The sequence below is a fragment of the Pyxicephalus adspersus genome, chromosome 7 (genome assembly GCF_032062135.1).
Source record: "Pyxicephalus adspersus chromosome 7, UCB_Pads_2.0, whole genome shotgun sequence".
Taxonomy (NCBI): domain Eukaryota; kingdom Metazoa; phylum Chordata; class Amphibia; order Anura; family Pyxicephalidae; genus Pyxicephalus; species Pyxicephalus adspersus.
Window position 1 is genome coordinate 33,747,909 of NC_092864.1, and position 18,713 is coordinate 33,766,621.

At 37.0% G+C, this 18,713-nt stretch overlaps 1 protein-coding gene across 1 annotated transcript in view; it reads right to left on the reverse strand.

The window, feature by feature from the left end:
- TMEM163 (transmembrane protein 163) overlaps window positions 1-18,159 on the reverse strand; it is a 71,283-nt gene extending 53,124 nt beyond the window's left edge. Inside the window, exons 1-2 of the mRNA XM_072418079.1 lie at window positions 17,517-18,159; window positions 8,614-8,733 (exon numbers count right to left, since the gene is read on the reverse strand). Of these exons, the coding sequence (XP_072274180.1) occupies window positions 8,614-8,733; window positions 17,517-17,697 (301 nt within the window). The 5' untranslated portion in view covers window positions 17,698-18,159. The remainder of the gene's footprint in view (window positions 1-8,613; window positions 8,734-17,516) is intronic.
- Window positions 18,160-18,713: the final 554 nt, after the last annotated feature.

Below are 18,713 nucleotides of genomic sequence, written 5' to 3' on the forward strand. Positions count from 1 at the left end.
TTATAAGCGTTGAACAGGATTAATAATACTGTGCTGTATTCTATGCTAAGCCAATGCCGAATGACCATGTGATTTATATTGTGTTGTATACTACAGTGGCAGAATAAAAGGGAAAATCCAATCAGGTGAAATAAGCCACAGAAACAGGTCTTCCGTCATACATTTTTTGAAGGCTCACCATAATATAGCAACCCCAATTTGACAGATGCCACAAGTCTTTTATTTAAAAAATACTATAACCCCTTTAATTATTTCTACATTTTTCACCCCCTGGCTAGTTTAGGGTATGAATATCTGCAGAATGAGAAATGTCCAACAGACAGAATGGCGATCAATGGGATTTCTGTATCAACGATGAAGCTTTCTCAGCATAAGTTCAGTAAATAAACAGAAAATCATCACTCAGATCACGTTTGGGGTGCTAACTAAAATAAGCAGAAATCTACAGGGAGCCAATGATATATTACAAGCATCAAGAGGCGCAATAAACCTACAACAAGGAATGGTGAAATGAAAACATCTATGTTGTGATACAAGATGGATGGGGAATCATGTCCAAATTACAAAGAAATACTGTTCCGCATAGACAGGGGGACATTTAAAAAAAAAAATATATAAATTTTTGCATACTGTGATAAAGACTTGTGATAAATAAAAAAACCCAAAAGACGATTACCAATGAACCACATCTAAGGACTGGTCACCTGCAATATGTTACATTTCTGTTCTTGTGTTTGTGTCATTCTGTCTGTTGGACATTTCTCATTCTGCAGATATTCATACCCTATACTAGGGAACACTGATCTCATATCATAGTCTCATAGAGATAAAGGGCTTGATTCACAAACCTTTAAAGAAGGATAAGGCCTTGTATAGAATTTCAGTAGGAATAGCGATTCCTTGTAGCTCCCAGCCAGCCATCCCAATGCTGTGTTGATTCTTAATGCACCGCCAAATGAACATTTTAGAAAATACAGCAGTGCATGGTACTAAATTGCCCACTGCCTTTTCCATTAATTCCCCACGGACACTACATGTAGAGTATAACCTAAGGACACAGTTGAGGGGTGTGAAGAATCAGCTCTTGTGGATCTCCATTTTAGCCATGTGGCTGTACAAGTCAAAAGTAGAGAAGATATCTTTTATTTTATTTGTGGCCCTACAAATCACCCCAAAAATATGTATTCATGTTTCATTTTTCTGGAAGTTGTAGTATTGTATATTAGTCATCCCTTGTCTATTACGTGATAACACCTAAGCCTGGAAATAGGTCACTCAGGATCATATGTGTGTGTATGTTGGGGTATGCCTATGTTATTAACTGGAAGTTTGTGAATGAAAGCACTTTGGGGAGGTGGAGTATGTCTGTCTGTATGTATCAGTATGTCTGGAATCAATGTCAAGAAAATGGGTATACCTTGTACTATTCAATGCATTCCCCCCTAAGGGTAAGCAGTAAGCATATGTTTTTACAGATTAAGTTTTAGGTGTTTTTTTTAATTTGGACTGACAGAGCACATAAAATGTGTGTCTATTGACCAATGAGTTGATAAAGATTTAGGGAATAGTAATTATATTTGGATTTGGTGAGGGCTGGGCTATCAATATTCATTGAAAGAGCACAGTGACAGTTTCTCTTTAATGTTCTGCAATTTCTAACTCTGTACAGTCTGCTTTGCTAATTTAGCTAAGGTGAAAATTGGGTTTGCATCACAAGAAAAAAGCGCCTGACTATATGTGCTAGGGTAACACATTGTAGTGTGAATGGAGGTGCAATAGCAGCTTTCATTCTGAAAAACCTAACAAGCTTAATATGATAATTGTCATCATTACACCGCACTTCTCTTTTATCTCCGCTGTTGGAGCCATTGAAAAAAGTGACTGTTTCATGGCCCAGAATTGGATCCTTCATTAAAACTGACCCCGAGGTTCTCCACAATTGGAAACCTTTAAAAAACCTAAAATAAATGATTGGTATTAATCCTAATAATAGTTATAGGAGGAAAACTTAAGCCTTGTCTTTATAAATGAACATTTACTGATATGCCAGTCTACGCCTCTGGGAGCCTGGAATGGAAGTTTTCTGCATGAGCCTTCCCGCTAAAATTGAACAATCCTACAAAGTAAGCAGTTAAAAAAAAAAATTAAATTTTATATTTTAGATTTGCATACATTTGCAGCATGAATTTATGTTGCCCTGCATTGATGCTTTTGCTCACATGGCTCGCAATCCAATCTTCCTACCAAAGTCATCCGCACAAGTTGTGCCAGTTCCAAGTAAACAAGCCACTCCTAATACTTTAACTTGCAGAAAGGTCACTTGGTAAAGCTCCGTAAGATTTGTGCACGACTTCATGCCCCTTTAGGAAGAGGCGTTCTTAGGTCAGGGGGTTTGCATGGGAGTTGTCAGATATTAACTTTCTGTTCAGAAATGCCCAGTAATTAGATTGTTCCCACATTTGCATGGACTAGCTGAATAAATTAACCCTGTTGTTTGTTGCTTTTTGACCTGACAGTTGTTTAAACGTGACAGTTTTTAAAAAAAAACACATTACCTTGATGACCAGCTTCATGTCGTTAGATTCACCAGTAAATCATTAATACCAACTCATCGTATGGGTCTGGCATTTCTTGCTTGTATTTATGATCTGATTACTATGAATATTGACACATAATAGTTTCAGGGAAGATGCTGTCAAGGCAGCTTTTGTTCTGGTATAATGTTTGCTAGCTGGAGCTCTCCATGGTGCTGAAACTGTGTTTTTTTTTCCGAGCATAGAGGGGTAAATATTTTTTTTATATAATAATATAATATTAAATAATATATAATAATAATATATTAAAAATATATTATAATATATTAAAAATTTGTAAAAGCACAGCATGCCATCCTATACACCAGGATTCCAGTCATTCTGCTGGTATGTCCATGACAAGGGGGAATGAGCCTGCAGGAAGATTCCCTATCCAAGTAACCATAATACTTTATTCTCCAAATTGCCAATGATATTTTGAAACTATGTAAATCTTTAAATTTTGCCTTTTGTACTTGTACTGGTCATTAGTGCTACAGAGGAGGGACCGCCATCTCACCTGTGATTACAGTGATACTTTTAATGATGATTCACAACTTTTTCTGATTGAATTCAATGTGAAAAATATGTAAATTGAAAACACTTATAAATAGATCACATAGCCTAATAAGAACTCTCTACTATTGAAATGGATCGGGTAATAAATAATCTTTCTGTGGGTGGTGTTTGATTACAATTTCATTTCTTCTCTTATCGAGCCCTGGGGCAGGAATAAGATATATATCCCCAGTGTGGCTTGTGACAGATTCACCGTAACAAAGAATCTATTCCCCTAAACAGTACCTGCAAATGGAGGGAACTCTGCAATTTATCCACAATTATGTAAATAGGTTTCATGGCAGAGTCACGTCTGAGACAGACAAGGGAATAACTTTATTGAACAAGATCCCAATAAATTAATTTGCATGCCAATTTATTACTATTGCAAGGCTGCAGTGCAAGGAGCGGAACCTGAAAAATGGGTGAATGAAGCCTAGAGATGAAAGTAATATGAAGCCCACCAAGAAACTGGACCCAGGCTCCTAGACAGTCCCATGTTCAACTAAAGTGTCCCAATTTACGAGCCAACATGGACGAAAGTTTGTCAGGTATAGCCAAATATTGTCTTTGTAGGTGGATCTTAGGGGTCTCTTTATAAATATTTACACCCAAGATTCACTTAATCTTTACCAAAAATGAAAACACTGTTTTACATTAGAAAATGTTTACATTTTTACTATCTTGCTTAAATAAATAAGACAAAAGTTTTTCTGTTTTACAAGTACAAATATTTTCATAATTCAGCTCTTCAATCTTACAGATGGATGAATACAATGTACTGCTGAATGTTTCCATCAGTGACAATTTAATGTACATAACTGCGTTTATATTGCTTGGCGGAACTAAATTGTCTGTTCTATTTGATCTTCCAGCAGGGAACTCAGGGAATAATCCATGGACCATTAGTCTCGCTGTCTGCCCTCCACCCTGCAACCATTACCAGCCACTGAACATGTGTAGATAAGTAATGCCATGATATACGACCTTTACAGTGTAATCACCTGGACCGCGGCGTCCATTCAGTGCCAGCAGAGCAAAAAGGAGACAACTTAAATGATGATAAAGAGGCTTAAATGTCTCCAATCTTTGTGATTGCTGAACCGGTCACAACACGCTGACACAACTAGACAAGTACAAGATGGTAACCAATCAGCAATAAAAAAAATATTGATTTCTAAGAGGGGGAGGTGTTCCCGGAAATCAATACTGCTTGTTTAATCTCAGCCTATTTTGTAACGGATAACTGGTAAATGATAGATATGAATAAAGAATGAATTACCTGAAAAATGCAACTGTAATATATTGCATCTTAGGGGGTCTGTTTATAAACCAATGAATCTGGTAATCACTAAAACATTCCCTGGTGGGGAACCAGTTAATGCAGCTTTACGTTTCTGTAGAAATCATTAGATCCTGCTGAATTCAGAGGTTGCAATTATGAACAAACTGCTACGTAGGCAAAAGGTGCACTTTAACATGTCTAGCTTGAACTTTATTTCCGCTGCTTTTGGCTCTGATCTATATCTGTGCTGTTGTGAGATCTTCCAATGATCTCACAGCAGATTTTTTATTTCCCTCTTTTTTATTCTCCACATGTGAAGCTGCATTGACTGGCATTGCTAGCTAAACTGTGTTCTCTTATTACATTAAACAAGCTGCATAAAAGAGGGGATGCGCAGCAAAATCAATCTTAGCCGCTTCTTAAGAGGCAGAAAAAGTCCCAGACTGCTGTACAAAGCTCAATCAGCAAAAAGCTGCAGCTTGAAACAGCTCTGTACTCTTTTAAGTAGATAAATAGATAATAAAAAAATAGTATGGCTTTGTACAATGGAGAAACCGTGCAGGTGTTTGAGCAAAAGATTTTTGATTTTAAACAGCAAAAAAATTTAAAAAAAACTATAAAAACTTTTTTTTGGCAACCTGGAAATTTTTTTCTAAAAACATGGCCCCTGCAAGGGAAGAGTTTAATATTTTGTCCTTACAGGACAGTTTCAAAATCTTCCAGGTGTCAGGTGTTTGGTCCGTACTGTATGCTGTCGTTCTTCCTTCTGCAATATTATTACGTGATTGAGTTGTAATTACAGCTGGCAGGATGAACAACACCACACAATGGGGGGGACCAGGAATCCAAAGTATTTGGAAATTTAGTGCTAACAGTGCTAGAGGTAGTAGGTAAATACAAAGAAGTCTATTTATAAAGCAGTGAATCTAACATTCACCAAAAACATTCCCTGTTGCAGAATCAAATAATGATATTGAAACATTTTGACCCTATGTGAAAGGTAGTTTAACCTTCCAGCAAATTTCTGTTTTTTGTTTTTTTTTTGTAGATTTACTAAAATAAATCCCTTCTTCATCTTCATATAACAGCACCAGAAGCTGCAATTATTGGTCTTTGCTGTAGCTCCACCTGTTGGCAAGATGTAGTGTTGCAGTGTAAAGTCTTGATACCACAAGCACCAATAAATTGGACCTAACTTGAAAAGTTAAGATTTGCTATGATATAGGGGACATCTAAAGGGGCTAAGCAGTATCCTGTTGTTCTTGTCTTGAATTCATCCTAAAATACTACATTACTTTCTGGTGTGCCTTAGCCTCATAGATTATTATCTGGGGTGTGAGCTGTGTGGCATTGCTGTTGCCCCCAAGACATATTGAGTGGAATTTAGTGAGGTCAGTACTGCACTGCTCAATGTTCTCCATGCTGGAGGCTATAAAAATAAGGAAGCAAAACCCTGCCATCAGCAGGATGGCCACCACCTTACAGAGACAGTGGGGAAAAGACCACAGGTAATACTGATAACTAGTCATTTGCCTAGTCTGGCAAGTTTCAAGTACGCATTGATTAATCAGTTCATCTTTATGACCTCATTAGGCACAACACGTAAATTAAAACATTCAACATAATTCATTATGTGTGTGTTGCAGACCATCGCCATTCATAGTCAGCTGCATTTCAATGCACCTCTACTGTGTACTACAACACATATTGCACTGATATAGGTGTTTTTGGGTACTGATGTGCATTAACAGCCATTCCAAATAAATCTCTAACATAATCCCATGTGCATTGCAGCACAATTTTATGCATGTTTACAATTTGCAATATAAAGAACAGCAGGTCCAAAGTAGTTCTAATATTACAACTCAAGCTGATATTCTCGTCAATGCAATTTACCTCTATATGGAATAATAGTAAATACTGATTCCTATACATTTACCATTAACTTTACACAAGCCTCTAAGTGACAGAAAAAGAAAGAATTAGCGGTAAAGCCAACAACTTGCAGTGATATTCATTCTTCACTCCATGGGTCCCCAATTTTTAAGGCACTGCATTCTACAGTCATAAGATAACAGCCTTGCTGGCTCCAAAAGCCAAAGCAGCAATCTGCTTTTCGCGTTACAGTATGGAAACTAAGCCAAGCAAGCCAGGTTAGCAGCCCTTCTCCTCATTCAATTCAGCAAGGTAATACATTTCTGCAGAGCACAGTGGCGAGGCCATTCTCTTGCTATAAATTGCTTCTTGTAATGTATGCTAAATTTTGCAGAGAGCACTCGGGCAAATTCCAATAATTCCTCTTGGGAGCTGACACAATTCCCCCCAGGTCACGGGCTCTAGATTGTGCACACATCTCTTCTCTTGCGTTTTAAATGAAGCTGAAGATATCTGCCATTTTTATTAAACAATTATTGTTATTACTGCTCTCTTTGGCAGCCCTGGTAATTATATTTACATGATATAATGAGAGATTGTTGCTACTACTGTCTAAGACCATTAATCAGCTGAAGATGAGAATTTAAAGCTGCGCTCCGGGCAAAGGGCTAAAGGCACAGATGAACTACATATATGGGAGGTGTTTTACTGGTAAAATGATTTCTATTTCTGCCCACCAGTCCCGTCTGCCAAGCCAGGAGACCTGATTTTTCTTCTGCTCATTTACGTAACATTTATAGCTCTTGTCTTTCCCCCAGACTGAGAGTGGACAGTGAAAGGAGAAGCAGAAGACCCATGAGCTCTTCTCCATGTCATTTAGCTCACTCCTCCTATTAGCATGCATCTTTTTAGCACATGAGCAATATGGCACAAGCTGATTAGTCTTCTTGTGATGCTTATCCCTCCTACAGTTTTTGTGCTGCTGATCCCTCCTGTAGGTATTTACATTGATTGCATTTAAAAAATGTAGCAATGTATTAATCAATGCAAAATTATCTGGAGTTCAGTCATAAAGCCCCTGGTTGTCAACTTTAGGATGTCTATATATAACATTGAATGCATGTTAAATACAGAATATTTCTTTAGGCTCCGTCCTTTCTTAGCTATATGTGGAAATTTAATTGTTGATAAAGAACAGCTTTCTGGAGAGGTTCATTCTTTTTGCCACTGCCCTCTGCTGGTTGCCCATAACAAACATTGCCAGTTTTGAGTGATTAAAACCCAATTAATTTCTGAGGAAGTGGACATTGGTCTGCGAAATGTGTTGAAACATTCAACAGAAAATAAGAATCATGATTGAGATACCATGTGATTTTAGTTAATGGTGTATGTTTTATCACTTGATAAAAATTCATATGGCTTTTGGCCCATTATGGCTTCTATTAGTATACTCTTCTTGGATTGCATGCCTTGAAAGTCCCTTAATATGTTTTTATCTTTGTTAACATAGTATTTTTTTAGTTACAAAGTTTCATTGTTGGTATAATACCATATTAGAGCCAAGGAGGTAAGTGTAGATTTTCTGGGCTAAAGGTGATAGTTGTGTTTTTGGCTTAATCTTGTTTAAAACAAATGATCACCAAAAAGATCCTAGTTGCATGGCTGTCTTTAATCTTTAATATTTCCTGAATACCTTGAATAACCATGCATGTAAAGTCCGAAATCCAAGCTTCCAATACTGAAGCATTTTAGGGCCACCTGTATCCTTCTAAAGTGTACCTCTGATTTGTCCATGATCAGGTCTCCAGAGAGTCAACTCCTGCAGATGTGATGTAGGGAGCAGAGGAAGGTGCCAGTGTTTGGTGGGGAACACAGCCGTCTGACAATTCTAGAAGTGTTGAATGCAAATGTGAGACTGATACAAGCCATGGGCCACTGAAGGCTGGCACTATCCTCCACTTGCAGCAGGCCCTTTCTTTTTTCACATACAGTGCAGGACTGCTGGTCCTGCCTTGTACATGATGATGTTAGAGTTCCTGCTGCCTCAGCTTTGGGAGATTGGTGATATGGGGTAAAGGAAGCCTGTAAATTGGAGAATAAAGAAAGCTGCTTATAGCTCAGCCCCAACATTTAACCTATGTGTGGGAAACTGGAAAAGGGGCTATAGTGTATATAAGTGTATAGACTTGTTTATAAAAAGCATCAAAAGCTGTCTAACTATCAAGTGGTGTAATACCATATATATTTTACATTAAAATATAAAAATACATTTCTAACATTTCAGGTCCATACAGCTCAGGTATGAGACATTGCTATACTCACTGAAAGCTGCCACAGCCAGGACCAGTGTGACAATGATGGACATCCAAGATACCCATAACGCCTTCTTTCTGTAACTCTGGGCCTCATGTGGCTTTAGTCTTGTGCTGCTTTCTAATAAACCTGAAGAGCATAAAGGAATACACTTATTAAAATATACAATGCTATGGTATTGTTACATCATTGAAGAGTTGTATAGACAAAAATTAAGAACAGAAATTCCTTTTCTATTATTTCTAAACCTCTAAAATTCCACTTGTCGGGCTATCATGCTGATCCTTTAGCTTATCGGTGGGATAAGATTATTAAAACTCCCAGCTTGTGCATTGCATGTGAGGCTGGAGGATCAGATTTTCAGATCAGTAATAAGTATTTTCTTATGGAAATCGGGGTTAACATCCTGCATACTTCCATTCTGATTGCTTCATTTTAAGGGGTCAGTCTACCAGCAAATTATATTTTGTAACTAATGAAAACTAATTACAAATTAAAGCCAAAGACCAGCAAAAATATTTCTGATGGGAGGGATATTATGAGTCACTATCAGTTCTATAGACCAAAAGAAAATAATTCAACTCGCAGCCCAATGCTCACCTCAATGGTGGCCCTTATATCCCTCCATTGTCCCAGAGCTGCAGTTGCGGTCAGTCTTTTGGGATGCCTGTGTCCCCTGCCATTGTTGTTCCTTCCTAATCCTCCTACACCATGGGTCAATCCTGTTGCAGAAAAACTAGCTAGCAGAATCCCACCCCTGCCCACAGAAAACCCCTCCTAGCTTTCTTTCGAAAATGGCATCACTATTGTTTAAAGCTGTTATCATGGTTTGGGGGGGGCGCTAGGCAGTGGTGCGTCTGTGATATGCTAGGGAGGGGTCCAGTTTAGTTTTAGATGCACCCAGGGGCAAACATAACTATACATTTGTAAATAACACATTTTAATTTAACAAAGAAAAAAGGCATTTTGGACACCCACAGCATGAACATATAAAAAAAATCTTCAATGGCATTGAACAAAACTTCAAAAAACTGTGTATTGAATGTAATAGGGGAAAAATTTGAAATAGAATCAGTTTGTAAGACAGCAGCTGTGGGTAGCTACCCAGTCCCCCCACCATTGTAAGGGAACTTTATTTTGCAATGGCTTTCGTGCACTGCTTCCCCTTCACCCATCATGTATTATCAGTACAGAGCTTTATTAATAAGTGTTTGCTTGTTTGTTTTTATAATTATAAAGCCATTGTATTTTTTTTACTTTAAGCCATGCAAGAATCAACTTTAATTCAATCTATTGATTTTTAATTCAATCAACTTGTGCAATATAAATGTCAACAGTAGATTGAATATCTATCACTACCACAAATCTTAAGTGATGTACAGTTGATTCTTTAGTATTATGTATCAAACTGCAAATAAATCACCATATTTGTGGTCAATCAATCTTTCAATTATTAGGAAAAACACAAGTGTGCATGCTGCAAAATTCAATCAAACAGAAATCATTTGTGAGGTCTCAAAAAATCATCAGCTGGGATAGCTACACACAAATCAATTTTATTTTACTGATTTCTAGTTTGATTGACTTGTTCAACATGAATATGAACTGTTGATTGGAAATATCGCTGCTACACACCACAATCAACCACAATTGATTTTATAAATGTTTCAAAAACCCATCAGATTCTTGAAGGGTCAACGTGAATTTTCTGACCTGACCCTTTGACTCTACACAGATCAATCACTTTTGGTCAATCAAATTCATAAATAATTAATTTATGGTTGACCATACTTGATTTTAGGTAAAAGTTGGGTGAATAAATAGACCACTTTGAAATGATTTACTGGACTGCTTGATCAAATTGGGAAATCAAACTGTGTGCCTTACCAATGGAAATTTTCCAATCAGACCAAGGTACTTTGGATCCCTAGATTTAATGTTAATTGCTTTCGCTTGATTGAATTTAAAGATAGAAAAATGATTGTTTTGATAAATTGGAATGGTCTGCTCAATAAATTTGGAAAATTGACCCATGTATAGCCAACCTTAGTATGGCTCCTCGGGTTTGGTGACCTGTCCCAGTATGTTAGGAATTTGTTTTAATTTAGGCCCTTAAAATGTAAAACTTTAGGCTCTGTATTATGAGATGCAGCCCTAATTTTTATGTGCAGCAGGATTGCATGCTGGCATCTGTTGTTCTGGACCACTGATTCCTAAATTAGTAAGTAACAAGAGCTACATGGTTGTCAATGTGCTGAACACCCACCGGCTCAATCTCAGTGATCCTAAATTAGTTACAAATGTAAATATAGAGAACACAGACATATTTCTTGGCACAGGCATATTCCTTGCAGAGAAAATGAAGCGACAGATTCTACCACCAGGCACGTTTATAAGGCAGATTTTTTTTTTTTAATTTTTCTGAAAATAGACTTCCGCCTCCCCCACATCCCATCTGTATCTATGTCTGTCGCTTTCTATTACCTCGCCGCCATCATGTACTATTTCTTTTCCACATATAAATAATAAAATACCCCCCAACCTCATATAAACGGGGTCCCCAAAGGGATTGTACAGGTGAGGGATCCATTTATTTCGTTTTCCAGCTGTTCCATAAGCTGGGGTCCCTGCCATATGGTCCTACCATGTCTTTGTTCTCCCTTTTTAATCCCTTGTAAAGCATTTGATAAATCCTTGCTCTGCTTGGGGGTCTGACTCATCCACTGACAATCAATACCTATATTTAGAGAAAGGGCTTGTGATGGTGTTAACCCCTTTCTCCCCTACCAAGAGTTTAAAAAAAAAGGAGAAAGCTGAAGTGTGTGCATCCCTGAGGCAGCAGTGAAAGGGTTATTTACCAACCACGCCTCTACATATTATATCAGTCCCAGGACTCTTCTCTCTTACCGTACATTACATAGATGAACTATTGTATATATACCATGAAATATGGATTGATATCACAATTTCTTTTATTAGGAATTTATTTTACCTTATATCTGTCTATTTCATTAATCTGATCTGTCTATTTATAAATGATCTAATAATTTCTTTCTTTCTTTCTTTCTTTCCATCTTTCTCAGAATATTTATATGCATTATTATTATTGTATGCATTTTTATCTATCTAGCTTTTATCCTCTACTATATATCAACTTATCTGTTTGCCTTTCAATCCTTCTATCAATCTAGGTATCGATTTTGATTTATCTAGCACTTTTCTATCTACTTCCTTTCCATCTAGGTATTATCTACTACTATTTATATATCTATTTACGTATCTGACTTTTTTCGTTTTTGTTTTCTTTATTTTTCAACTATCTACTATCTACAAACTATCTAACTACTTACATATCTGCCTTTCTTTCTTGCTAATTCTATCTATCTATCTATCTATCTATCTATCTATCTATCTATCTCTATTGTCCTTCTTAGGTAATTTAAAATATTTGTATCTATCTAATATTTTCTCTGGTATCTATTTATCTGGATACTATCTAGCTACTTTATTTTACTGTCTATCTATTTATGTATTCCCTTTCAATCCTATATATTTATCTATCTACATTTTTTCTAGCTAAATATTATCTATTACTACATATCTATCTATCTATCTATCTATCCATCTATCTATCTATTTATCTATTCATTATTGTTTTATCCACTCCAGCAGCCATGAATATATGAATCATGCTGCCCCTAATCGGATTCGTTACCTCTCTGGTTAACTCGTCATGTGAGTTTTATAATGCCTTAGCTTTGATTTCATGCTTTCCACATCTTACTCTGTGTCCTAAATAATTCATTCTGCTCTTGAAGCATGTGAACAGCTGAAGGCACCTATTACCGCCAACACAAAGACACACATACAGTATAAACAGCGGTATACGTATAGACAAATACACATACCAACACATGCACACACACAATCACATACAGCATAGAAACACACAGAAATAAAAAATGAAACCTATACACAAACACACTCATATATACACACCTATGTACACACAAACATTTACATAAAGTATACACATGCACATACATACAGTATGCTCACACACATTTCACAGGTAGCTGTGAGTTAGTGAATGATTCATGCAAAGTTCAATATATTTGTTCAGTCAACTGCTTGGTGTAAGTTGTCCCTAACACACTGCCTGGAAAACTGTCATAAAGTTTCACTTTAAATATTAAGTTCTGCCAACAAGGAATCAGTCACTCACTTCAAAGTCTCGGCATTTTCATGGCTCCCTGTAAAGATATTTGGTGATGACACCTATAATTCACCAAGGTAATAGTATAGAAGAAATAACGTAAACCGTGTCTAGATATGAAATCGGATTCACTGGTGCAGATTTACTTTCATCAGCCACAAAATACACAACCGCAGGATGCAGATATTCCCACTCCTAGATTGCTCTATAAATAGTACATAACAATGATGGCAATGATAATGAGGTGTGTGTGCTGTCATCTTAGGCCCTGACACCTAAAAAAACTATAAAAGAGGGGGAACTTGTGTTACAGTGATTACAATTCACATACTGCTAAAATAATACAAACGTGATCATAAAAAAAAATTTTACCTTAATTTTTGAAGCCAGCAGCCAAGTACTATAGTTGTTGTGTTAAGAAACCTATACTTTTTAATACACTATAGTCACAGGGCACAAGCTAGCACATCAGGATAAGGAACCTTTTTTTTAAATTACAGTCACATGACTGAAATAAAGTTCCTTATCCTTGTACTGAAACCTTGTAAACTTTACTAGTATTGCTAATCGCAGAAGCTCATTCTTGGTGCTTGCTACACTTCAATGTTCAAATGAACCCTCAGTTTTATTCAGCTATAAACAAATGGTGTTTTTGTCCCCTGCCAGCGTACTGGAGAAAAGAACCCTTGTCCATGTAGATAAAAGGGTCTCTTGGCACAGGTATGACACATTCTGAACCAGAACTCCCCAATCAGCATGGAGTATGAGCTGTGCTGACTCATAGCTGCAGGCCACTGATTAATGTATCTGTAAAAAGCCACAAAATCCTCCTCCTTTAATAAATCCACCTAACAAATGCATGCAAAATGTGTACAAAATGCAGGAAGTAATAACCTTAATTAAGAACATGCAACAAAAAATGCATTATCACAGTTTTTAATTTTTAAGTAGTTTTGGATAAGTGGGGAAGGATTAGAACTCCTGCTAGATTTTTTTTACTGTTTTTTGGGTCTCTGTTACAGAGAATTATCCTCATTTCCTGTGCGTCTGAAAACAGCAGGAAGTCTGGGAAAATCTGCAGCAAGTGCACAGAAAAAAATCAAATTATCACAGAGATTTATTCTCATTTCCCGTCCTTCTACCAACAGCAGGAAGTGTGGGGTAAATCTGCAACAAGCACACATACATAAATCAAATTGTAGCCTCTCCCCAATCTATTAAAGGAAAGGGGTTCTTGTATTTTCCTACTCTTATAAGAACAAATATTATTATTTCTGTCTGTGCTGCTATTGGAGCTTGCCTCTCATTTCCTGTCTTGTAAAATGTTGTCATCAGAACAGAAAGTAAGGGGATTTATGTGTAACAAAACCCTAGAAGGCACTAAAAAATACACAAAGCCTCTAATGTCTACCCATTCTATTCAAAACCCTCACTCTGTGATTTAATGGGTAACAATTAAGCAAAAAATATCTTACACTGTAGACCAACTAATTAGCTACAGAGGCTGATACCAAGACAAATTCAGGTTCTTACATTGCTTGATTAATTAAAAAAAAAAGGATATATTAATTATTTGTGTGATGACATGTGCTGTATTAGGCAGCTTGTTCAAAATGATCTTTCAAAATTATATTAGGAGCTGTCTGCAATTGCATATGCATTGTGCTGCACTGTGGTATTGCACATGCATTGTGCTGAGGTATTAGGCTGCCCACATGCATTCTGAAGGATCATTGTGGTACTATTGCCACAACACAATTTATATGAATGGACAGGATAAGGATCTTATTTTGATCATGTGACCTAGGTTTTACAATCAATTCAAATGTTATTGGTTGATCGAACCTTTGGTTGGTTGATTCTTGATTGATTCTTATTTTCTAAGCTCAGTGAATAATCTTTCTTTGTTTAATAAATTCTAATGAGTTCATAAAAGGTAACTTTATGCTTTCAGTTTATCATTGCAACTGATTGCCATGCCTGGAACAACAGCATATATCTTAAAGTTTAGAAATGCGTAGGCCACTGGTATGCATAACGTTCTTCAAAAAAAGCTATATGCAGCAAAGGATTATTTAACTTGATGGAAATTTTTTTTGATAAACTGCTTTCATTCTTTAGACCTAGAATGGTATTACTAGTGCTCGTATGATCTTTGAAGGCATTGAACTAAAATATTAAAGTTTGCATAGACCTGCAATACATGCCAAGGCCTATTTCTTCATAGTGGCAGATATCCTACTCTTGGCCGACAGATACAGTTGTTCCATGCTGGTGCCCGCAAAATGCAGAAGGCAAAAGTAATATACAACCAGGAAGCTCATACATCCACCAATGTGCTCTTAAAAATTGTAACTTCCATCCAACTGTTGAAAGTAATTGCTATGTCACACCAAGAAAAGTCTCCAAAATCCCATCACTAAGCTTCCATAACACTTAGGGCTTATACAGATATTGGCCTCTTAGTGTGTTGCATTAAAGTGCATGCGTTACATTATTGCAGCCAATTCTAATGAATGCAATGCACCAAAACGTCAAAGAAAATGGATATGCAGTTTTTTTTTCCTATGCAGCACACCACAATCCAAAGTAGTGACTACCATGCGTTGTTGCTCACTGCAATACATTTTCGTCAGAGGTGCATTTGTCTATGCATTGTCAAACTGAATGGGACTGCAATGTGTTAATGAACGTAAAATCTGCATAGCATCTCAGAAGAGAATTTTTGTTGCCCTTAGCCTAAAAATAGATAGCTGTCAACAGATTTGCGGATGATTTTCACAACCAATGCACAAATACAAAAAGTATTCTTTACTGAGAAAATCATCTGTTCCCCCAGACAATAAACAAAACAGAGCCATGTATTGTCAAACCACTGACTCCAGGTACAGTAAATGTGCATGCATATGGTGTGCATTGGCTTGATTATTGTAAAATGTCAATTTAGACAAGGATTTCATCCCTTTAACAGGAGTTAAATTACAGTTTCATGGTTTCTTTTTTTGATGTTTATCAAACATTGTTTTTTCTTTTTTTTAATTTGTGTTCCTTTTCTGATGAATAAACTAATTGACTTAAATTACACAATGTTCAGGCCATGTGTGTATGTATCCTTACATCTAAATATGAAACGTCAAGTTAGCTGGTAGGTCAAATCATAAAGATAAAGCTGGTACAATGTAACAGTTGTAGGATATATATACTATATATGGCAATATAATATATTTATATATATACATACTGTATATACAATTTTGATGGCAGCCCACACATTATTACAGATCACTTTACAGAACTAATCATTCACATTCAATTCACAAGAATACAGATTTTCATTTTAGTCGTGTGACAATTTTTTTTTAACTCTTTTAATACCTGATTAAAAAATAAGTCACACTTTTTAAAAAGAAATCCTCATCGTGGTGATTGTGAATATTGTAAATGTCAGTTCAGGTGAGATAACAGAGGGAATGTGACAAAAATATGTCACATTAAAGATCTGATACAATAGACTCAGATCACAAAGCTCCAATGCTATAATAGGGATCTTTATTTTAGCCAAGTGACTGTAATTTTCAATTCTTATGGGACACAGTTAAAAATAATTGTCACTTTTTGAAAACATTTTCTTATCTTGATGTGTTCAATTTGGAAATTGTGCAAATTTTATGTAATAATATCCAACAATATCTTAAAATGTGTAACGATACAAGTCAATGTCACAGCACAAGCACACTATAGTTATAAATGCAGCTCATTTAATATATGTATCCGTGTCTTCATGTAATGATCACAGGTCCTATTATAAAACTCATACATTGTATTACTGTATAATTGTTCTGGAAGGTCGGATAACAGAGCTGATAAATGGTAACTCAAATCAGATAAAAGTTGATACAATATAATATTTCCAGGTCCTTATCATAGGACTGATTCACTGTATTCATGATTGAAGGTCATATATTGTGAAACCTTTCTGGACCAGGTCACAGTATAGATCTGATATATTGTAACTGATGTCAGATACAAGCTGAAACAAAGTAACAATTGTAATATCTTATTGTAGGACTGCTACACAGTAATCAGGATCACAAGTCTTTTAATATGTCAGTGTGTCTGTACCAGGTCACATTATGACTCTGATACATTGTAACTGATGTCAGATAAAGCTAATACAAATTAACAATTGCTAGATTTTAATATAGGACTGCTACACTGTAATCAAGATCACATGTCACACATTGTGTCAATGTCTCTATACCAGGTCACAGTATAGATCTGATACATACTTGTAACTCATGTCAGATAACAGCTGATAAATTGTAACAATGACAATACCATAATATAGAACTGCTACACTGTAACCAAGATCACATGTCATATAATGTGAAATGTTTCTGTACCAGGTCACATTATAGAATAAAAGAGTAGATAGCAGATGATCAAATGTAACCATTGCAGGTCCATATTACAGAACAGTAGATGTCAGTTAAAGTCCTTATACAAGGTCCCAATATGGATCTGATATATTGTAACTGTCACCTGGTTTCTGATAACAAAGCAGTCACTCACTGATGATGACAACTCACTGACTTTTGAGTTCACAGCCACTTTCACTAAATGCACAGCTGATCCCCCCAAACTTCTCAGAGGGGTCCCATAAATGACTATATGCTGAATAAGAGGACTCACCCACCTCTGTTCTCCACCAGATCGCTGAACTGGCCACTCTCACTCATCTTCATCTGCTGGTCCATCTGAATGGGGGTCTCCAGGCTCCTGGTGGGGGGCTGCCCTGGCACTGTCTGTCCGTTACAAGAGGGCTGTATGATGCTGGGGTCCAGGGGGCTGCAGAGATTAGTGTCCAGGGGCTCCATGGTAGTGATGGCTGTGGAATGTGGCACCTAGCTGAGAAGTCAGGCTGGCTCTGTACACTGTGTGCAGCTGCTGGAGGAGGACTAGGAAGAGCCCAGAACTGTCAATGCAATCTCATGACAGCCAGAGAGAGAGAAGAGAGAGCTGCAGCCAGAGAGAGCAGGACACTAACACTGACTCTGCTGAATGACTCTTCCTGCCTCATATGAGCCCCTCATATGAGCACACACTGCACCAGCAGCATCACTCAGCTCAATCTCCATCCACTAGGGGGGGTCCCATACACAGGGGCACAGCTGCAAACACAATGGGGTTAACCAACCCCCTCAGTGCAGGACACACATACCCAAAAAGGATTCCTTAAAGGGGATCTCCATTGGCCATCTAATCTGTCAATGTTCTTCTGCTATGAAAAAAAAGCTGGATGTGCGATCATTATAGGGAAGCAGATGAGAACTATGTTAGTGAATGACTCCAAGGGGAATGCCCTGAGTAACAAGAGGCAGCTGGTGTGTGCCATAATTACTGAGATCCCCCTCCTCCTCTCTATTAGGGAAGTTGTCACTGTATTCAATTTGTTGGTATAGAAAAAAAAATCTATGCTGTATGGATTTTAGAATTACCACTAATTGCAAGTTACTTTACCTGGAGAGCTTTCTATAAGAAAATAAAAAATATGGATTGCACTCATTTTATAGTGATTATATATATTAGCACTGGTGGGTTTCAGCAAAAAGGTTCCAGTGCAGATAACCCTTTCTATGATTCTCCTTACACAACCTTTTCTGCAACTTTAATATTAACTTCCCTAAAACTCTTAATTCTAACCACCCTGTACCTTTAGCAATAACCCTCCCTGTAACCCTACCTGCACCTCTAACATTAACCTCCCCCCCCCTCCTCTATTCCTAACATGGACTCTTCCTGTACTACATTAACCCTTCCTGGGCCATTTACACTGACCCTCACTGTTCCCTTAACACTAATTCTCTCTTTAACCCTAATAATCCCATCCCTA